The sequence below is a fragment of the Salvelinus alpinus genome, chromosome 27, assembly GCF_045679555.1.
Source record: "Salvelinus alpinus chromosome 27, SLU_Salpinus.1, whole genome shotgun sequence".
Taxonomy (NCBI): Eukaryota; Metazoa; Chordata; class Actinopteri; order Salmoniformes; family Salmonidae; genus Salvelinus; species Salvelinus alpinus.
The window spans coordinates 43999445-44023154 of NC_092112.1; the positions used below are offsets into that span (position 1 = coordinate 43999445).

The 23710-nt window shown below is 43.6% G+C and overlaps 2 protein-coding genes across 3 annotated transcripts in view; one reads left to right on the forward strand and one right to left on the reverse strand.

Moving 5' to 3' along the window:
- Positions 1–4423, forward strand: part of LOC139556636 (kelch-like protein 29) — a 325217-nt gene extending 320794 nt beyond the window's left edge. For both annotated transcript variants that reach the window (XM_071370836.1, XM_071370835.1), the window contains exon 15: positions 3525–4423. In XM_071370836.1, coding sequence (XP_071226937.1) covers positions 3525–3708 — 184 coding nt within the window. In that variant the 3' untranslated portion in view covers positions 3709–4423. The remainder of the gene's footprint in view (positions 1–3524) is intronic.
- An 8071-nt stretch (positions 4424–12494) lies between these two features.
- LOC139556640 (ATPase family AAA domain-containing protein 2B-like) overlaps positions 12495–23710 on the reverse strand; it is a 128773-nt gene continuing 117557 nt past the window's right edge. Inside the window, exons 27-28 of the mRNA XM_071370837.1 lie at positions 19458–19586; positions 12495–13239 (exon numbers count right to left, since the gene is read on the reverse strand). Coding sequence (XP_071226938.1) covers positions 13198–13239; positions 19458–19586 — 171 coding nt within the window. The 3' untranslated portion in view covers positions 12495–13197. The remainder of the gene's footprint in view (positions 13240–19457; positions 19587–23710) is intronic.

Here is a 23710-nt window from a genome sequence, read left to right on the forward strand (position 1 = left end):
TTAACTGGAGTGGGAGGCCCCGGTGCACACCTGAGCAAGAGGACGAGTGTCTAGTTTGGGAAACAGACGCCTCACAAGTCCTCAACTGGATGCTTCATTAAATAGTACCCGCAAAACACCCATCTCAATGTCAACAGTGAAGAGGTGATGCCCGGGATGCTGGCCTTCTGTGTTCTTTTGCCCGTCTTAATCTTTTATTTTTGTTGGCCAGTCTGAGATATGGCTTTTTCTTTGCATCTCTGCCTAGAAGGCCAGCATCCCGGAGTCGCCTCTTCACTGTTGACATTGAGACTGGTGATTTGCAGACGGTAGGCAAGGTCACAGTTATGAAAACGAAGGACACTAAAGAGGCCTTTCTACTGACTCTGAAAAACACCAAAAGAAAGATGCCTAGGTTCCCTGCTCATCTGCGTGAATGTGCCTTAGGCATTCTGCAAGGAGGTTATGAGGACTGCAGATGTGGCCAGGGCAATAAATTGCAATGTCCGTAGTGAGACGCCTAAGACAGCGCTACAAGGAGACGGGACGGACAGCTGATCATCCTCGCAGTGGCAGACCACGTGTAACAACACCTGCACAGGATCCGTACATCCGAACATCACACCGGCGGGACAGGTACAGGATGGCAACAACTGCCCGAGTTACACCAGGAACGCACAATCCCTCCATCAGTGCTCAGACTGCCCGCAATAGGCTGAGTGAGGCTGGACTGAGGGCTTGTAGGCCTGTTGTAAGGCAGGTCCTCACCAGACATCACCGGCAACAACGTCGCCTATGGGCACAACCGCACCATCGCTGGACCAGACAGGACTGGCAAAAAGTGCTCTTCACTGACGAGTCGCGGCTTTGTCTCACCAGGGGTGATGGTCGGATTCGCTTTTATCGTTGAAGGAATGAACGTTACACCCGAGGCCTGTACTCTGGAGCAGGATCGATTTGGAGATGGAGGGTCCGTCACGGTCTGGGGCGGTGTGTCACAGCATCATCGGACTGAGCTTGTCATTGCAGGCAATCTCAACGCTGTGCGTTACAGGGAAGACATCTTCCTCCCTCATGTGGTACCATTCTTGCAGGCTCATCCTGACTTGACCCTCCAGCATGACAATGCCACCAGCCATACTGCTCGTTCTGTGCGTGATTACCTGCGAGACAGGAATGTCAGTGTTCTGCCATGGCCAGCGACGAGCCCGGATCTCAATCCCATTGAGCACGTCTGGAACCTGTTGGACCCCAGAAATGTCCTGGAACTTGCAGGTGCCTTGGTGGAAGAGTGGGGTAACATCTCACAGCAAGAACTGGTAAATCTGGTGCAGTCCATGAGGAGGAGATTCACTACAGTACTTAATGCAGCTGGTGGCCACACCAGATACTGACTGTTACTTTTGATTTTGACCCCCCCTTTGTTCAGGGACACATTATTGCATTTCTGTTAGTCACATGTCTGTGGAACTTATTTAGTTTATGTCTCAGTTGTTGAATTTTGTTATGTTCATACAAATATTTATACATGTTAAGTTTGCTGAAAATAAATGCAGTCAACAGTGAGAGGACATGTCTTTTTTTGCTGAGTTCATACCACATCTACTCATTCAAATTTTTTTTTTTTTTTTTTACTATTTTCTACATTGTAGAATAATAGTGAAGACATCAAAAATATGGAATCATGTAGTAAACAAAAGGATGTTTAAACAAATCAAAATATATTTTCTAGTTGAGATTCTTCAAAGTGGCCACCCTTTGCCTTGATGATTGCTTTGCACACTCTTGGCATTCTCTCAACCAGCTTCATGAGTAATGCTTTTCCAACAGTCTTGAAGCAGTTCCCACATATGCTGAGCACTTGTTGGATGCTTTTCCTTCACTCTGTGGTCCAACTCATCTCAAACCATCTCAATTGGGGTGAGGTCAGGTGATTGTGGAGGCCAGGTCATCTGATGCAGCACTCCATCACTCTCCTTGGTCAAATAGCCCTTACACAGCCTGGAGATGTGTTTTGGGTCATTGTCCTGTTGAAAAACAAATGATAGTCCCACTAAGCGCAAACCAGATGGGATGGCGTATCGCTGCAGAATGCTGTGGTAGCCATGCTGGTTAAGTGTGCTTTGAATTCTAAATAAATCACTGACAGTGTCACCAGCAAAGCACCCCCACACCACCTCCTCCATGCTTCACGGTGGGAACCACACATGCGGAGATCATCCGTTCACCTACTCTGCGTCTCACAAAGATACGGTGGTTTGAACCAAAAATCTCAAATTTGGACTCATCAGACCAAAGTACAGATTTCGACTGGTCTAATGTCCATTGATCATGTTTCTTGGCAGAGCAAATCTCTTCTTATTATTGGTGTCCTTTAGTAGCGGTTTCTTCGACCACACGGTCTCCTCTGAACAGTTGATGTTGAGATGTGTGTTATTTGAACTCTGTGAAGCATTTATTTGGGCTGCAATTTCTGAGGCTGGTAACTCTGATGAACTGATCCTCTGTAGCAGAGGAAAAACTGGGTTTTCCTTTCCTGTGGCCGTCCTCATGAGAGCCAGTTTCATCATAGCACTTGTTGTTTTTTTCGCCTGCACTTGAAGAAACGTTCAAAGTTCTGGAAATTTTCCGGATTGACTGACCATGTCTTAAAGTAATAATGGACTGTCGTTTCTCTTTGCTTATTTGAGCTGTTCTTGCCATAATATGGCTATCTTCTGTATAAAACCCCTACCTTGTCACAACACAACTGATTGGCTCAAACGCATTATGACGGAAAGAAATTCCACAAATTAACTTTTAACAAGGCACACCTGTTAATTAAAATGCATTCCAGGTGACTACCTCATGACGCTGGTTGAGAGAATGCAATGCTGTCATCAAGGCAAAGGGTGGCTACTTTGAAGAATATAAAATATATTTTGGTTACTACTTGATTCCATATGTGTTATTTCATAGTTTTGATATCTTCACTATTATTCTACAATGTAGAACATTGTAAAAAAAATAAATAAAAAAAAAACCTTGAATGAGTAGGTGTGTCCAAACTTTTGACTGGTACTATATATATACACTGTAACATACAGTCAGGTCCATAATTGACACCCTTGATAAATAAAGACTGTGTAAAATGAATAATGGGGGAAAACCTAGTCAGTTGTACAACAATGTATTTAACTGAAATGTGTCTTCCGCATTTAACCCAACCCCTCTGAATCAGAGGTGCGAGGGGCTGCCATAATCGACATCCAGGGCGGCCAGTGGGTTAACTGCCACGATCAGGGGCAGAACGACAGATTTTTACCTTACCTTTCGGTTACTGGCCCAACGCTCTAACCACTAGGCTACCTCAGTAATACAAATACTGAGCTACATTTGTATTCTCAAAAAATGGGCGTATTGGAATGGGAGCGTTGAAATCCCCAAGCCGACTAGGTTGATGTGCCCTTGAGCAAGGCACTTACTCTTATCCAGTGGCTTACAGGAGAAATTAAGATTGTCTGATAAATGACTAAATGTAAGTTTTTCAATGTTTCTCTCTGCAGTGCGGTGATCCTGGATGGTAAGATCTACGCAACGGGGGGCATTGTGAGCAGCGAGGGTCCTGCCCTGGGCAACATGGAGATCTTTGACCCCCCCACCAACAACTGGACGCTCCTCCAGTCGCTCCCCTGCCCTCTCTTCAGACACGGCTGTGTCGTCATCAAGAAGTACATCCAGAGTGGCTGAGATCGGTTCCGTGATGAATGAGTTTCCTGAAAGCTTTGTAGCCAATGTGGCTTTATTTTCTCTGGACGACCCAGACCCACGCCTCTTGTAGAACAGCAAAGTGCTTCAGCTTCATTTGGCAAACTTTGTTCACTTTTCCCCCAGAACTGTCAAACATTTACAATTATTGTTAGTCTCCCTCTGCTGTGGGGCTGGGTTATCGAGAGAAACGAAGTGTCATGTTAGCTATGAAGCTTTCGGGAAAACTCCCCTCTGACCGGTTTGGTCTGGTTAGGACAGGACACTCTGTGTGCAGCTTTTGGGGGTCGATCGGTCAGCACCGCTGGACTGGACTATCCAACTAAAACCCCCTCGGGACTTGATGCCAGTGTTGTTGTCTTTACTCCACCCCCACCCCTTCAGTCCCCCATCAACCCCCTGTGCAGAATGTAGGCATCTTACTGTATCTTGAACCACTTGGCCATGTCAGGTACTGGTGCCTAAGCTACTGTATGTATCATATAGTGTAGCTTAACCCCCCCCCCCCCAATAATATAGGCACAGGGCCACTTGAGACTAAAGCTCCTTGGTTTGTTGTTCCCAACTTCTTGCTAACTCCTCTTCCCGTTTCATACAAATAGTTAATTTAGTTCCATCGCCTCAATTGAAATTGAAAGGCCCTTATCTGTTATGTGTTTGTGACTCAAGTATGTTAAAAGCCATCCCAGTCTTTGTTCTGTGACTCCTAGTGGTTTCTGTTAGTGAGGAACTTTTCTTTCCAAATCAGAGGGCTGCCTTGGTTTATGAGGAAATTCAGTAGTGGCATTTGAAGGACAGGAGAACTGGGCAGATGTCTCAGTGCTTAAAGGGACAGTGGAGAGATGAGGAAGTCCACAGGGTTTTTGAAACAAAAATCTGTGACGAGAGAGCCACAGTTGATCAGTGAGGAGCGTTGTTTTTGTATAGATGTTTCCCCCTCAGTTTAAAAGGACACGTTGGATACTTGCAGTCTCTTTTTGGGCCAGAAACATCACTGTTGGCAGATGACTTACCTGGGAATGACAGAGAGGGAATCCCTGTATCATGACATCCCAGAGAGTCTGAGAAAGACACTACAATGGGGCATTTCTCCTCCACACAGCCAAAGCACAATAACCACCAGTGGCTCCAAGGATCAAAATGTTTCACTAGATTTATGTTTATCCTCCATTTTTATTTTATATTTGTATATCATTGTTGGGTGGGTGGGTGGGTGGGTGGGGTATGGATGAGGGTTTTGGGGACATTCTGTAAATACGGGAAGGAAAAATGTATATTTTAAAACCTGAAGGTGATTCTGTATAAATGTTTTTAGAAAAAAACTTGATAGGTTGGACTGAAAATGGTGGGGCCATACTTGCGACTATTAGAAAAGGTTTAAGGGCTCTATTCAATCCGCGTTGCGGAAGTTCAGCTTTGCAGCGTGATTTAGCGGAGACTGCATTCACGTTTCATATGTCGGCTCAGTCGGAAATTACCTTTACATTTCTGTCACGGAAGCTGTTACGCTTCAGCTTTACAGATTGAATAGAGCCTTATGTTTTAGTTTGATTTTATTTGGCTGATGCTTAAACTTGTTGACATAGTTGCACGTAATCAAAGGTTACATGTTAGCTGTTACCATTACATAACCTGACAAATGTAGCCCTACCTCACCAGGTGGCCGTGATTATTAAAAAACAAAAATTGGTATGATTTTATTTGATGTTTTAAAAACAATACAACAACAACTACATCACAGCTGTCCAGACCTACTAGGGCACACACCCATCTCCAGGTGGCCATGATTATGTCTGGTTCTAATTCCAATTAATATCGTTGACCACAGGAGGTTGGTGGCACCTTAATTGGTGAGGATAGGCTCGTGTTAATGGCTGGAGTGGAATGGATTCCATTTGTTTGATGCCATTATGAGCTGTTCTCCCCTCAGCAGCCTCCACTGTCGTTAACGTAGTTGGGCTTGATAGAACACTTTTCCACGAGAGTGTTCTTTACAGCAGTCAAACAGCACCATCTGCTAATCAAATGGACTAAAACACGTAAAAAAATGTTACTTGATGTTTAGCTCACAGTGCTGTGAGCCTGACTCTTGGTGATTATCGCAGTTGAGATGTCGTTTTTTCCTTTGAACTGTAGAATTACATTTAACGTGTTTTGAAGAGAAGTTGAAGTGCAGCAAAAACCTTGTAAATTAAGTTCACCACGTGCGCCGAATAAAACAGGTGTAGTAGGCCTTAGTGAAATGCTTACTTACAGGCTCTAACCAATAGTGCAAAAAAGGTATTAGGTTAACAATAGGTAACTAAAGAAATAAAACAGTAAAAAGACAGGCTATATACAGTAGCGGGGCTACATACAGACACCGGTTAGTCAGGCTGATTGAGGTAGTATGTACATGTAGATATGGTTAAAGTGACTATGCATATGATGAACAGAGAGTAGCAGTGGTGTAAGAGGGGTTGGCGGGACACAATGTAGAAAGCCCAGTTAGCCAATGTGCGGGAGCACTGGTCAGTCAGCCCAATTGAGGTAGTATGTACAGTTAAAGTGACTATGCATATATGATAAACAGAGAGTAGCAGCAGCGTAAAAGAGCGGTTGGGGGGGGGGGGGGCACACAATGCAAATAGTCCGGGTAGCCATTTGATTACCTGTTCAGGAGTCTTGTGGCTTGGGGGTAAACACTGTTGAGAAGCCGTTTTGTCCTAGACTTGGCACTCCGGTACCGCTTGCCATGCGGTAGTAGAGAGAACAGTCTATGACTGGGGTGGCTGGGGTCTTTGACAATTGTTAGGGCCTTCCTCTGACACTGCCTGGTATAGAGGTCCTGGATGGCAGGCAGCTTAGCCCCAGTGATGTACTGGGAGCTTGTTGTTGAAGTCTCTCTTGCAGACCAACACATAGGCTACTGGCATTGATACATAAATCATTTTCGCTTCCATAGACTATATCACATAGACAGCGTTTAGATATGCATTTTTATAATCTACTTTGTCACATATGCATTATTTGACTCAAGGACCAACAGTGGAGCGTTTCTTTCTCAAAAAACCTTGCCCCGGGGGATTTGAACTCACAGCTATATCTTAGTCTCTGTGCTTACCGCCTCAGTGCATCACTCCACCAATTAGTGGTCAATTATAGACATTCTTTACAATGTACGAATATACACTTACATGTTGCATAATCATCCATCTTTATTGTTGTGCAAGAACAAGTTTGCAGCCTAGTCAAGGATGCGAGGATCATGCAATATTGGCACTATACACTTGAGACAGACCGAGTGAAGGGAAACAAAAGTAAACCTTGATTTCGGAGGTTAAAATATATCCCTCTGGTGGCCAGGTTGACCTATTTTACAAAATGCCATTGGTCTGTGGAGAAAAAGTTTGAGCTTTGATAGGCTGATACAGGAAATAATCACTACCACTTGGTGAGATTAGCAAGCATAGGACTAACGTGTGCCAGGTTCTGATGGGTACTGCTATCCAGGTACCTGGGAATACCTAAACCATAACCAAAGATTTTTTATAACTAACCCAAGATAGACCAGAGCCTGTCATTTCCAATGGGAGCAAATGAATCATAGTGGGCAGCCAAGCTCGTTCTAGCATTTATTTCCATATTTCCATTAGGGAACGTCTGCTCTGACGTGCACGTGTGCAATAATAATTCTCACTCCTAAAGCCATTCTTTTTTAAACTTTAGCAAATTCTACAAAACGCTGTCCACTCTTAGACGCTAGTTTTTGTCGGTCAAAATCCATCTCCTCCCACCACCATATTTGGTAGTGAGTGGAAATGTCAACCAGATGCTTCACATTTATACATCCGGTGAAATGTCTTGTGCTATCTGTACCATAACCCTTACCATTTTAAATTTCAAATGGGGGGGGTAGGGACTTCCCAAGGATCCCGAATAGCAAGGACCATTATCTGATAGAATGCTACATTATAACTGGTTCAATTTAAAACTTGTTCTAATGTTTGCAAGTTTGGCCCAGGTTTGTCTGTAAATCTGTCCCCAAATAGAGAAATTAACAAATGTTATTATTGAACCATGATAACTGTTTTTGTTTGAGTGAAACAAGCCATTATGCCAGAGGATGTCAGAACCACAGTCTTGATGCGGTCTTATAAATAAAGCCTTGTAGAGTGAATGGTTCTTTGAACCGAGCAATATCACTCTTGTTTAACATGGCAATCAAACTCTGAGGCGTATAGCTAACCTCTTCACAACCTCTAAGTAAAAGGAATCGGTTTCAAAGCCAAACTGAGTATGTTCAGTCCTTTGACAGGCAGGTACACTGCTCAATTAAGGTCATCCAGTATTGAGGGAATGAAAGAACTTGACAAAGTACAATTTGTACCTTTATTCAAGTATATCACAGCAGTTTTTAGAAATACAGTAAAAGTTTTCCTTTCAAATAACTTACACCAAAGTAACATTTGATGGGGAAGAAGATGTTCAATAAACTTTAACCTCAAGAAGAAATCATTAAACATGGTGATGCTACGAAAACAAAATCTACTAAATAAATCCCACACAAGAGAAACTCTAAGTAAGTAGTGATGGAAAATTGTGTGCATACTGGACTAAATCATCTTTAACTACCAGACAAAAATTGGTTGTTTGTCCAAACGGACAAATGTATTGACAAGAGAGGATGACAAAAATGTATGACATTTTAAAACCCAATTCTTAAAAACAAATGTTAAAGGGACAGATTTTATAAGATGGTTGCCAAATTGTGTCAGCAACGTGAATAAGATTTACACTACCAACACGCTATTGTTTTGATGTTGAAAAATTCCAATAAGTCAACGTTAGCCTCATCCAGTATCCCACAGTCCATAACCACAAAACTAAAGAAAAAAACACCACAATGGAATAAATAGGAAAGTTGAAAGGTCATGTGTAGCCTGAAGAAACCTGAGACACCTGTAAACTTCTTTAATCTCCAATACATGCTAATCCGCTACCTCACTTCAGCACTAAACCGAGTAACAACTATTGCCAATTTGTTTAATGTACAAAAATACTGTTTTAATGGATAGATGTAAAAACATGTCTAATTGTTAATAAATAAAATACAAATTTAAATCACCACGAGAAAGAGATTCAAGTCTGCAAAAACAATCACCCTCAAATGAAAAAAAAAGGAGATTGTGGCTTGATGGACAAGACTAGCGAATATGTGTAGTAGTGGGATCTGAAAGGAAAGCAATCTTAGGACGTCTCGGTCTACAGAACTGAAATATACAGTTTGACATTTCCTTGAAATTAAATGCTGTATGTTTCGTCTCGGCTCAAATGCAATAAAGACAAAAAAAACTGAAAAAGGTGAGAACCAACCAAACTGTTGGGTTACCGCAGCAACCACAGAACTTGTACTGAGTGTTGCGACAATAGTTTGGAACATGGCAAAATACTGTGCGCCCAGAAAACAGTTTCTTATTAGCATTCAAATAAATTAAGCTGAGGTAGCTTTGTTTCTCTCGATCTGCAGTATTCCAATGCTAGTTTGCATATGTTCATATTTATTTTAATTGTTAAATCTTCACCTGGCAATCCAAGAGAAGGCAGATGTGGAGTGAGGTTGGATCAGCATAAAGCAGGGCTAGGCATACAGCATTTTGTTACAGACCAATCGTAGTCAAGCCTGAAGAACACCATGATTAGTTGATTTGGTTGGAACAAAAGCCTGCATGCCTAGTAGTATTCTCCAGGACCTGGAGAACCCTGGCATTAAAAGGTAGACAGCGAAATTCCACTGCCGCAGATATTGAGATGAGCGAGACGCAAGACTTCGCTCACACACAGTATCTGCTTCACCAAAACAGCGGAGAAGATGAGCCTTGTGCTTTAACACTTTTAGTTGTTGCGGAAGCTGTCCCATTATGCGGTTTACTTTCTGCAACCGTGTCATATCGGAGTCCACCTTTTAACAGTGCTGTGAATGTGAAAGACTGAGGCTGGCCACATCTCGTCAAAACATGGACTCATCCATGGCCAAGGAAAGACCAGAAAAAGTTGAAAAACAAAAATGCATATCTTTACCACAAGGTGAACATGGATGGGCTGGCAAAAGCTAATTACACCCCTCCCACTAGACAGACAATCAAAAGCATCAACAAAATAAACAAACAATAGAATGCTGTTTTATACCTCAACAGGGCACTGCCTTGAATGGCCTTGTTCATGGTCAGAAGCTTCACAATCAATGCAATAACAATTCAAAACATCATTTCTAATGTATCATACAATAGAAAAACTTTTTTTTTTTTTTTATGAATCAAATGCACAACATAATACATAGCCAACTGTGTAAGTTGCTTATCTATATCTTTATAGAGTTAAGATCTGTTTTCCTATGTCGACTAAAAACGGCCACGCAATCATTTGAGGGAAAATTGGCACCACGTTTGCTGTGACTCATTTGTGGCATCCGTTGACATGAAAGTAATGATAAAATCCTTTTTTACTCATGTGGGCAGGTAAAGACTAAAAGTAGATCTGCTTTCCTACTGTAGAAGTGACTTCTATCCACTGGACCTGGGTCAGTCAAGGTTAAAGTTAGGATCGAGAGTTTGGTCCTAGATACAGTGGGGCAAAAAAGTATTTAGTCAGCCACCGATTGTGCAAGTTCTCCCACTTAAAAAGATGAGAGAGGCCTGTAATTTTCATCATAGGTACACTTCAACTATGACAGACAAAATGAGAAAAAAAAGTCCAGAAAATCACATTGTAGGATTTTTAATGAATTTATTTGCAAATTATGGTGGAAAATAAGTATTTGGTCAATAACAAAAGTTTATCTCAATACTTTGTTATGTACCCTTTGTTGGCAATGACAGAGGTCAAACGTTTTCTGTAAGTCTTCACAAGGTTTTCACACACTGTTGCTGGTATTTTGGCCCATTCCTCCATGCAGATCTCCTCTAGAGCAGTGATGTTTTGGGGCTGTTGCTGGGCAACACGGACTTTCAACTCCCTCCAAAGATTTTCTATGGGGTTGAGATCTGGAGACTGGCTAGGCCACTCCAGGACCTTGAAATGCTTCTTACGAAGCCACTCCTTCGTTGCCCGGGCGGTGTGTTTGGGATCATTGTCATGCTGAAAGACCCAGCCACGTTTCATCTTCAATGCCCTTGCTGATGGAAGGAGGTTTTCACTCAAAAATGTCACGATACATGGCCCCATTCATTCTGTCCTTTACACGGATCAGTCGTCCTGGTCCCTTTGCAGAAAAACAGCCCCAAAGCATGATGTTTCCACCCCCATGCTTCACAGTAGGTATGGTGTTCTTTGGATGCAACTCAGCATTTTTTGTCCTCCAAACACGACGAGTTGAGTTTTTACCAAAAAGTTATATTTTGGTTTCATCTGACCATATGACATTCTCCCAATCTTCTTCTGGATCATATAAATGCTCTCTAGCAAACTTCAGACGGGCCTGGACATGTACTGGCTTAAGCAGGGGGACACGTCTGGCACTGCAGGATTTGAGTCCCTGGCGGCGTAGTGTGTTACTGATGGTAGGCTTTGTTACTTTGGTCCCAGCTCTCTGCAGGTCATTCACTAGGTCCCCCCGTGTGGTTCTGGGATTTTTGCTCACCTTTCTTGTGATCATTTTGACCCTACGGGGTGAGATCTTGCGTGGAGCCCCAGATCGAGGGAGATTATCAGTGGTCTTGTATGTCTTCCATGTCCTAATAATTGCTCCCACCGTTGATTTCTTCAAACCAAGCGCTTACCTATTGCAGATTCAGTCTTCCCAGCCTGGTGCAGGTCTACAATTTTGTTTCTGGTGTCCTTTGACAGCTCTTTGGTCTTGGCCATAGTGGAGTTTGGAGTGTGACTGTTTGAGGTTGTGGACAGGTGTCTTTTATACTGATAACAAGTTCAAACAGGTGCCATTAATACAGGTAACGAGTGGAGGACAGAGGAGCCTCTTAAATAAGAAGTTACAGGTCTGTGAGAGCCAGAAATCTTGCTTGTTTGTAGGTGACCAAATACTTATTTTCCACCATAATTTGCAAATAAATTCATAAAAAATCCTACAATGTGATTTTCTGGATTTTTTTTTCTCATTTTGTCTGTCATAGTTGAAGTGTACCTATGATGAAAATTACAGGCCTCTCTCATCTTTTTAAGTGGGAGAACTTGCACAATTGGTGGCTGACTAAATACTTTTTTGCCCCACTGTATGTGGTTAGTTTAAGGGGAACTTCTACATCCAGCTCACTATACTGCATTACATGGAACAGAGCAGTCGATTAAAAACCTTAACAGCTGTTCTTTATGAAAGTTAATTGGGGGTTAAATAAGGCACATGCTAGGCAGTGCGAACTACAAAAAGGTGTCCAATTTAATTTGAATTGCTTCTAGTTAGGTGTGGATTGACAGGAAATAAAAATTAGCAGGGCACAGCTTGTGTGGAATATTTTTTTTTTTTTTACACAGAATTAGACAGAACTGTGATTCAGCTACCACAAGCAGCACGTCAATCTGTTTGCTACGACTGTGATAAGAGTCTTGTCAATGAATGTTATTTTGATGTTCACTGCAAACCTCGAACAAATGCTTCCTCAGTTCCCGTTGATGCATTTCAGTAACACCCTTATTAATGGGGATTTGATGTTTTTGTAATGCATGTACATGCTGGCAATTGATTCTAGCTCAGCAGTGCCAACTTTACCCTACAGTATAGTCATGTTAAAAACATTTCAATGAACATTGGACAATGTTTGGAGCGAGAACGGTGGTTATAAGATCCATATCAATAAAAAATAAAAAAAATGATTAGATCCAGATGCTATTCAAACCAAGCTGGTTTAATGACTAAGTATGATCTGTAAGCTGTTGTATCTATGAGATGACTGGCCTATAATCTTGATTCACTAGCTTACTGAGAGATGACATGGGCTCAGCAATGGTGACAAGACAGGAGACTGTCTCAACCTCCAAGCTAACTGCACATCCTCGCACTGCTGGTGACAATCTGTGAATGGGATTACTGTGTGTGCATAACGAAGCACATATGTAGTTTGCGTACGGCCAGTTTAAAAGTAGGCCGTCGTTGAGATATGACATCACCCAATCTGTTTTGTTGGTTAGTTTCCGAGTTACTCCCACCGGCAGCAAGGATTAGGATAGCACCTGAATAGCACCAGGAATGCCCGTTTCACCGTTCGTGTGTGCGTGTCCAGGAGTCTGTTTGGTTGTAGACTGGATTTGGGTCCGACCAGGGTACCTGAGACTATAGCACCATAGAAAAGTCTCCTCTTTCTCCCCGTTCTGTCGTCCATGTTAAGACCAGGGCTCTATATTTGCTCTGTGTGTAAGTACTTGGCTCAAAGGCTTGTGTGTGTGTGTGTGTGTGTGTGTGTGTGTGTGTGTGTGTGTGTGTGTGTGTGTGTGTGTGTGTGTGTGTGTGTGTTCAGGGTGTTCAGGGTAAACCTGGCTGTCTCACAGGAATGTAATGAAATTCTGGACTTTCCTCTCCATCTCCTGAAAAACAAAAGCATCAAAACAAACAGGTCAGAAAATACTGTATGTAGCACATGCTTTACATCTGAATACACAATTATACCTTGAATATTACCATTGAAAACACAAACTTGCTAACAGATGCTCAATTCATTCAAATGTTGATGCCAAGCACGCCAAAATAGGCATATGCTAAAAAGGTTAGTCAACACGGTGAAGAATGTGAGTTCTGATATAAACTGAGTGTACAAAACATTAAGAACACCCGCTCTTTCCATGACAGCTTTCACCTTGTCAGTCTATGATCCCTTATTGATGTCACTTGTTAAATCCACTTCAATCAGTGTAGATGAAGGGAAGGAGAGAGGTTAAAGGATTTTTAAGCCTAGAGACACTTGAGACATGGATTGTGTGTGTGTATATATATATGCCATTCAGAGGGTGAATGGGCAAGAAAGATTATGTAAGTGCCCTTGAATGGGGTCTCTGGTAGGAGGTGCCAGGCGCACCAGTTTGTGTCAAGAACTACAACGTTGCTGGGTTTCACGTGTGTATCAAGAGTGGTCCACCACCCTAGGGCCTCCCGAGCGGCGCAGTGGTCTAAGGCACTGGTGACCCATGGGGCGGCGCACAATTGGCCCAGCGTCGTCCGGGTTAGGGGAGGGTTTGGCCGGCAGGGATGTTCCTTTCCCATCACGCACTAGCGACTCCTGTGGCAGGCCGGCCGCAATCGCCAGGTGTACAGTGTTTTCTCCGACACATTGGTGCGTGCGGCTGGCTTCCCGGGTTAAGCGGGCGTTGTGTCAAGAAGCAGTGCGACTTGGTTGGGTTGTGTTTCTGAGTATGCACGGCTCTCGACCTTCACTCCTCCGAGTCCGTACGGGAGTTGCAGCGATGGGACAGGACTAACTACCAATTGGATACCAGGAAATTGGGGAGTAAAAGGAGTAAGAAAGAAAAAGGGTCCACCGCCCAACTTGACAACTGTGGGAAGCATTGGAGTCAACTTGGGCCAGCATCCCTGTGGAACGCTTTCAACGCCTTGTAGAGTCCATACCCCGACGAACTGAGGCTGTTCTGCGATTTAACTCACGATTAGGAAGGTGTTCCTAATGTTTGGTATACTCAGTGTTGTCAACCCATTCACACTGCATCTGAGAAGAAAGAAAAAAATCACAGATTTTGTATGTCATCAGGCTTGCCTGCTTTTAACACCCGTTTTCTGAGGCATCGGAAAGACCCCCTGCTTCTCTCAGCTCAGCTCTATAGAATGTGGCTTAAAGTTCTCGCACCCTGTCACTGACACACGCTTCGCTCGCTAGCGAAGACACGCAGTGTTTACTTTAGCCCATGCAACAGTTTTACCTTCCGTAGCGTACAGACTGAACTGTACGCTCCCCACAGCTTGCCACTAACAATGACCACCAGCTCTGACACACACACACACACGCTTTACTGTCAGAAGTTGAGGCAGGCTAACGCTGGACATCAATGCGCAGTGTGCACTCAAATCTCCCCTTCTCCCCCGCCTCACTTCTCCAGAACATCAGAGAACATTCAAACTGGGGAAAGGTAGTAGTCAGACCACAGCTGGAGACTAGAGCGCTATAGCATGTCTTTTAGGAACACCAGAGGAAAGCTCTTATACAACATGTTGCATTTCATTCTGTTTCCCCATGCCCTGCCAAGCACATACAAGATGAGGGAAGACAGACATATTTTACCAACAGAAAGTAACTAAGTGCATTCTAAAGGGCTAGTGTGTGTCTGCGTTTGTGTGGGTCTCTGTTAGGGGTATAACGGTACACGTATTCGTACCGAACTGTTTGGTCCGCACCGTGAACCCGAATGAATACACTTGGCCTGTAGGCTATGCTGCGTTGTATGCCTCTTGAGTGAATCTGAGCTGGGGGAAAAAAACATTATTTTACAAGCTATTCCGTTAAAACTAGAGCCTATGTGCACGTTGTAATCAAAATTCTAACCTTAATTGCAGCATTTCAATTCAAACTGTACTATTGTGAGGCGCAGCCGGGAACTAGTTCTGTACGACGGCGAGTGGTGGGGTGGAGCAACCAGTAGGATTCTCCATCGTTTACATTTCCAGTTTGGGAACATTTTGGCTTCCCAGTAGATTATAACGACGATGGACAGAGAGAGTATGTCTCCACTGCTCAATGAGAATAGCCTATTCAGCTGCCAACACCTCAGACATGTTGACACATTTACGCTAACAAAAAAACATCTCCCCTCTGCATTCAAGCAACCCTTTTGACTGGGCCAAAGAAGAGCAATAGGTATGTTTATAGCCATGGCTATGCGCCCATTCTCAGGGGTTGAGAAGAATACGGGGATTTAGCACCTCGTGAAAGTGGTCACTTTACGAATTTCGCCCTCGCACCCATTTCAACAAATCGGTAGTATCTGCTCTATAGAAGCAATCTAAAGAAAATGTTGTCAAAGAATTGGCCAATGCACCATGTGTTGTGCTTACTACAGAAAGCTGCTTGACAGTGACAGCCCATCACATTACCCCGGTGTGGGAAATGAGAAGTACCGCACTGCAGACACGTCCCCTTTCTCTTTGTACCAAAACATTATAGCATAGGCCTATACAATGTCTGAGCCATGTTTACATATGGATTTCACACGCACATTGCACTTTATTTAAGTGTTGTTGTTGAGTAATACTGTGTTTTCATTTATAAAAATACAAAGTGTTGGTATTCCCGATTGTGCTCTCAACAGGCATTATATGAGTCATGACCATATGGAGTCAGGAATACCAACACTTTGGCCTAAAATTAAAGTGTTGGCATTTAATTTTCCTCTGCTCACGCTCCCTGGACAGTAGGGCTGGGCGATATGGCCAAAATATTATATCACGGTATTTAAAAGAAATTGGACGGTATTTTTTAGTTTTTGAATAATTAATGTTCTACATCTGCTTTATGAGTAGTGAGTGATCCTAGGGTGCCAACACATACATTCTAAGTGATGTCTTCCTCCATTCTGATTGTTTTATACTGTTCAATTCAACTTCAACCAAAACAAATTTCAGCACTTTTATCATTTCTGCATTTCCTGCATTCAATTGCAGTGGTGGAAAAAGTACCCAATTGTCATACTTGAGTATGAATACTCAAGTATGACAATACTGAATACTTAAGTATCAAAAGTAAAAGTAATTTCATATTCCTTATATTAAGCAAACCAGATGGCACCATTTTCTAGTTTTTTTATTTACGGATAGTCAGGGGCACACTCCAACACTCAACATCATTTACAAACAAAGCATGTGTGTTTAGTGAGTCCTTCAGATCAGAGGCAGGGGATGACCAGGGATGTTCTCTTGACAAGTGCATGAATTGGACCATATTCCTGTCTTGCTAAGCATTCAACATGCTTAGCAAGAATGTAGTGAAGTAAAAGTAAAAACTGTCAAATATTAGTAAAGTACCGATACCAATTTTTTTTACTTTAGTACTTTTACACCACTGCTCAATTGAGAATTTCCACACTGCCACGTAGGGCTGCACGATATGGGCAAATAATCTAGGACTTATTTTTAACCAAATGTTGCGAATTAGAGCAAAACTGTTGGAATCATGGAAATAGAATGACTATTCGAATTATATACAGTGGGGAGAACAAGTATTTGATACACTGCCGATTTTGCAGGTTTTCCTACTTAAAAAGCATGTAGAGGTCTGTCATTTTTATCATAGTTACACTTCGACTGTGAGAGACGGAATCTAAAACAAAAATCCAGAAAAACATATTGTATGATTTTTAAGTAATTAATTTGCATTTTATTGCATGACATAAGTATTTGATCACCTACCAACCAGTAAGAATTCCGGCTCTCACAGACCTGTTAGTTTTTCTTTAAGAAGCCCTCCTGTTCTCCACTCATTATCTGTATTAACTGCACCTGTTTGAACTCGTTACCTGTATAAAAGACACTTGTCCACACACTCTATCAAACAGACTCCAACCTCTCCACAATGGCCAAGACCAGAGAGCTGTGTAAGGACATCAGGGATAAAATTGTAGACCTGCACAAGGCTGGGATGGGCTACAAGACAATAGGCAAGCAGCTTGGTGAGAAGGCAACAACTGTTGGCGCAATTATTAGAAAATGGAAGAAGTTCAAGATGACGGTCAATCACCCTTGGTCTGCAAGATCTCACCTCGTGGGGCATCAATGATCATGAGGAAGGTGAGGGATCAGCCCAGAACTACACGGCAGGACCTGGTCAATAACCTGAAGAGAGATGGGACCACAGTCTCAAAGAAAACCATTTGTAACACACTACGCCGTCATGGATTAAAATACTGCAGCGCACGCAAGGTCCCCCTGCTCAAGCCAGCGCATGTCCAGGCCCGTCTGAAGTTAGCCAATGACCATCTGGATGATCCAGAGGAGGAATGGGAGAAGGTCATGTGGTCTGATGAGACAAAAATAGAGCTTTTTGGTCAAAACTCCACTCGCAGTGTTTGGAGGAAGAAGAAGGATGAGTACAACCCCAAGAACACCATCCCAACCGTGAAGCATGGAGGTGGAAACATCATTCTTTGGGGATGCTTTTCTGCAAAGGGGACAGGACGACTGCACCGTATTGAGGGGAGGATGGATGGGGCCATGTATCGCGAGATCTTGGCCAACAACCTCCTTCCCTCAGTAAGAGCATTGAAGATGGGTTGTGGCTGGGTCTTCCAGCATGACAACGACCCGAAACACACAGCCAGGGCAACTAAGGAGGGGCTCCGTAAGAAGCATCTCAAGGTCCTGGAGTGGCCTAGCCAGTCTCCAGACCTGAACCCAATAGAAAATCTTTGGAGGGAGCTAAAAGTCCGTATTGCCCAGCGACAGCCACGAAACCTGAAGGATCTGGAGAAGGTCTGTATGGAGGAGTGGGCCAAAATCCCTGCTGCAGTGTGTGCAAACCTGGTCAAGAACTACAGGAAACGTAAGATCTCTGTAATTGCAAACAAAGGTTTCTGTACCAAATATTAAGCTCTGCTTTTCTGATGTATCAAATACTTATGTCATGCAATAATATGCAAATTAATTACTTAAAAATCATACAATGTGATTTTCTGGATTTTTGTTTTAGATTCTGTCTCTCACAGTTGAAGTGTACCTATGATAAAAATTACAGACCTCTACATGCTTTGTAAGTAGGAAAATCTGCAATATCGGTAGTGTATCAAATACTTGTTCTCCCCACTGTAGTTAGAATATAATAGTGGGCACTTTGAATACAGTGTTGTTTGAGATGACAACGAATTAAAATGCCAGGAAGGAGTTATTGTGACAGGGTAGGAACTAAGGTGATGATAAGAGTTTCCTAGGGGACCCTATAACCTTTGGCTACATTGTGTGTTTTCTCTTAGCTACTTCATGTAGCTAACATATTCCTCTTTGATTTAGAAGATACTGTTGCACAAACATGCTGATTTAGGTCGACACCATCACCGGTATTATCAGGCTGTATTAGCTGGCTACGTTTGCTCTTACTCAGTACATTTATTAGCGTGAACTTGCTAAGAAAAGAAACAAACTAATAGTGTTATTATAGAACGCTAGTGGATTTATATTAAGAAGCAAAGTGAAAACATTGCTGCATTGACCATGCAGACTGAACGCAAGTGTCTCGTGGTTGAGGAATATTAAATGCGCTCCTTGAGTGACAGGGGGCGTGGCTTGGTCTGTGTGGAAAGTGGCGCGGAGAGAGATGACTCAAGTAGCGAAGTTAAACTATAAAAATGGACATTACACATGGCGTATCACATTTAACAAACCAAACATTCAAATACCGGTATAGAAGGTAAAGTAAAAACCCAAACCGGTCCCTGCATCAATACTGGTATATCATAAAATACGGTATACCGCCCAGCCCTACAGGAGAAATACCAACACTGACCAGGCATACAAACAACCCTCCGCTCTCCAGCGGCTGACCAGCCTGTGTGTCCAAAGCAGCACCCCCGCTCTCCACTGACGGCACTAGCCAGAGACATCGCTATAAGCCTCTAGTTAATACGACAACACTGGCTACTCCCTCTGACACATTGTCTGACAAACTCAGTGTGCTACAGTCATTACTACATTCACTCCTGTAATAGCCTTCAAACTCCACATTAGTTTTCAGGAACCAAGCACACATCCACCGCATTTGGAGGGCCAAATACGTTGTTGTCTGTGTGTCTAGCTACGCGTGTGTCCGTCTAACCTCCTGTAGCCGTGTCTTGTCGTAGTCCAGTCGGTGTTGGTAGATGCACTGACTGAGGAGAGAGAAGAGTCTCTCCAAGCGGTCCACGCTGTAGCCTTCACTCCTCTGTACCACTGTGTCCAAGAGGGCCTGGGAGAGGAGAACACACACACGTTATACTATGTTATTCTACGCATGAGAAACAACAAGCTCCCTCTAGAGGGGACACATTCAAGCCATAGACACGCACAAGCAGAACATAAATACAGCATTTAATGCAACAGGGAACATAAACGCATACCCTGCATTCACATCACGTGTGCAACTCTCTCGCACACAGAGAGGTCAGCTTTATTCAAAAGCAATTAAGATCAGAGGGACAGCTAATTAAGGCTAATCATAATTAGCTCAGTGTTTACATTTGTCTGCTACTTTAATTAAGCACTTTGGACAGTCAAAGACCCTTTCAATTGACCTGCTCATTCTCAGCTTGCCACCTTGTGTGTGGATCAAAATCCATAGGACTGAAATAGCAATCACACAGCGACTAGATTTACAGTCATTAGACACCAGGCAATAAAAGAAAGTGACAGGGAATGAGGTGCGTGTGTCAGAAGAACAAGGCGTGGGCTTCTCCTTATCAAAGTGAGGGGATGGGTGTCTCTCTTAACTGCAAATAATGACACAGTGACTCTGAACACTTGGAGAGAAGTATGACTCATTTACCCATCTATCTCACTACTGTATCTATACTGAACAAAAATACAAACGAGTTGGTCCCATGTTTCATGAGATAAAGAACATTGCACAAATGTGTTAACATCCATGTTAGTAAGCATTTCTCCTTTGCCAAGACAATCCATCTACTTGACAGGTGTAGCATATCAAGAAGCTGATTAAACAGCATGATCATTACACAGGTGCACCTTCTGCTGGGGACAATAAAAGGCCACTCTAAAATGTGCAGTTGTATCACATCGCCACAAATGTCGCAAGGTTTGAGGGAGCGTGCAATTGGCATGCTGACTGCAGGAATGTCCACCAGAGCTGTTGCCAGAAAATTGAATGTTCATTTCTCTACGTCGTTTTAGAGAATTTGGCAGTACGTGTAAACCGCCCTCACAACAGCAGACCACGTGTAACAACGCCAGCCCAGGACCTCCACATCCGGCTTTTTCACCTGAGCGGAAGGTCTTCACCTGACTACAGTTCCGCGTCGTAACCAACTTAAGTGGGCAAATGCTCACCTTCGAAGGCCACTGGTACGCTGGAGAAGTGTGCACTTCATGGGAGAATCCCGGTTTCAACTGTACCTGGCAGATGGCAGACAGCATTTATAGCGTCGTTTGGGCGAGCGGTTTTCTGATGCCAACATTGTGAACAGAGTGCCCCATGATAGCGGTGGGGTTATGGTAAGTGTGTGTATATATATATAATTTTGAAATGTTTATTTAACTTGGCAAGTCAGTTAAGAACAAATTCTTAATTACAATGACGGCCTACCCCGGCCAAACCCGGACGACGCTGGGCCAATTGTGTGCCGCCCTATGGGACTCCCAATCACGGCCGGACGTGATACAGCCTGGATTCGAACCAGGGACTGTAGTGATGCCTCTTGCACAGATGCAGTGCCTTAGACCGCTGCGGACAACGATGGCAAATTTGAATGCACAGACATACCGTGACGAGATCCTGAGGCCCACTGTCGTGCCATTCATCCGCCGCCATCACCTAATGTTTCAGCATGATAATGCACAGCCCCATGTCGCAAGGATCCGTACACAATTCCTGGAAGCTGAAAATGTCCCAGTTCTTCCATGATCTGCATACTCACATGCCACCCACTGAGCATTTCTGTTCCAGTTCCCGCCAAATCTCCAGCTACTTCGCATAGACACTGAAGAGTGGGACAACATTCCACAGGCCACAATCAACAGCCTGATCAACTCTATGTGAAGGAGATGTCACGCTGCATCAGGCAAATGGTGGTCACGTCAGATACTGACTGGTTTTCATGTATGTAAAATCCATAGATTTTAGGGCCTAATGAATTTATTTCAATGGGCTGATATATTATTTGAACTAAGTAACGTTTTTGAAATTGTTGCATGGTGTGTATATTTTCAGTGTATAAATTCCCCCTCCTTTTCAACCTGTCTCTCCACATCTAGGCCTCTGCTTCTAATCTTATCCCCTTTAGTCCTAAAATCCCTTACCTTTCGTCTCTCTAAACATCTCCCCTCTCCCGCCCTCCCCCTCTCTCTCCTTGTTAGCCAGCTGATTTAATCAGTGCTGTGCCTTTTTCCAGTTGCCCAGGCCAATAGTGACAGCGGGGGTGTGTGTGTGTGGTGTGTGGTGGGGCTAGCGGACCCCCTGAGGTAGTGAGCTCCCAGCACACAAAGGAGCAGTAATCCAGTCTGTTAAAGGGGGCTGTGATACGGACCATTAAAGGCACCTCTCCCCACCACCCTTCTTCCCATCACAGCACATCTTTATCCCCCTGTCCTCTCGCTCAGCCTCTTCTCCCTCTCTCTACCCTCTTATTTTGCTGATGGACCCTCTAAGGTACAGAGGAGGAGGGGGAGAGAGGGGGAAATAAAGAGCAAGGGAAAGAACGAAACAAGAGAGGACGGGAAGACGAGGTGTCATAGCCATGGCTTTAAACTCTGTCCTATCAGCTGAAGCACAGCATGCGGCCAGGCAGATGACTACATCAGTGTGCCAACAGTGCGCACACACACATAACTCTACATACGTCTCCCCAAACACACACCTAACCCTGCAGACACACACCTAACCCTGCAGACACACACACACAGCCCCGTCTCCACGCACAACTATGCACACACAGACCCATCTGTAAACACACTGCCAACTCAATGCGGCTGCGTTCCCTGCATGTTTCAGCCCATTAAAGGCAGCTAACAAGGCCACTGACAGGCTGTATGTGATCCTAAGAATATAAGACAACCTGAGAACAGGACACCAGTTATGACCAACATCTCTATCCTGGAACACACACCCTACCAACTCTTCAAAGCACACACACACACACAGTGCTCCTAGAGCCCAGCCCTTTGAATGTCTGAAATGGAGACCAGGTCACAGCTTATGACGGGGTACAGAAATAGTCACAGCATGGGGTGCGAATGCTTTGAACTGGAGCGCTGATGACTTACATGTAGGTTAGTGTTACATTGGCATATAAAAATGTCTCACCCTGCAGAGCAGGTGGTTATTAGTGTATAAATGTTAGCGTTACTTAACACCAGCCCTTAATCAGTGATAATCCCTTACTGGTAAAGCACATTTCACACTAAACGTGTGATAAGCAGTCACCCCACAAAACTTTTAGAATGTTTATAAAAAAGGGAAGGAGCGAATACATTATGGTCATGTGCTGATATTATGAGATCACTGGATAATGTTGTGATAGCTATATTAAGTGTGATTGACCATCTGGTTTTGCCAGTCTATCGGGTCTTCGTGCATTGCAAGGCCTTTTCGTAGCGTTTAATATGGAGGACAGTGTGTCAGTGTTGATCGCAGCATCAGGAGCAATGCTGAACACTACTCTTCATTGGTGTTAAGAGCTGTGTTGGTGTCAGGAAGGCTGCGTAGGCTGGTAGAAAACACACAGGTGATCCCGCCGCTGTAGCCCTGGGATTTAAGTGCAGCAAGTGAGAGTGGCAGAGGGGGAGAAAGAAAAATAGAGGCAGAGCAAGATGGGGAGAAAGAGAGGCAGAAAGTGAGAGAAGCACAAAGAGCGGGGGGGAGAGTAACTGGAAGCGACGATGTTATTAAGCTTTCAAAATCAGCCTTTAAAAGAGAGGAACTTTCCCCTTTTAATTTTTATGTAATCTTGTCTTGCCTGTGTTAAGGATGAAATATAAATGATTCACGCTTCAAGAGAAAATCTACAGAGTTGAAATGAACGGAAAGAAGGAGGGAAGGAGAGGAGTGTAGTGGGTGATTTGCAACTGTTGCAACACGAATTCCAATCTCCAGAAAGGAGTGAAACGCCCGGGAGACACTGCCAAGTCACACGGATTGGGAGCGCGAGGACACACAGAGTTGCGTAACACGTGGCACATATAAAGTATCACAAGGCTGACACCTCAGAGGGGTCCAGGGTCTGTGTCATGACTAATGTGAATATGATGGAGGAATCAAATTATGCAGCGCCCTCACTCGCTACTCCCTACAGACTCAGACACACGAGGCTAGCATCCACAGCAGATAAGTTAAAGGCCACCGTCAGACCTTCAACATGA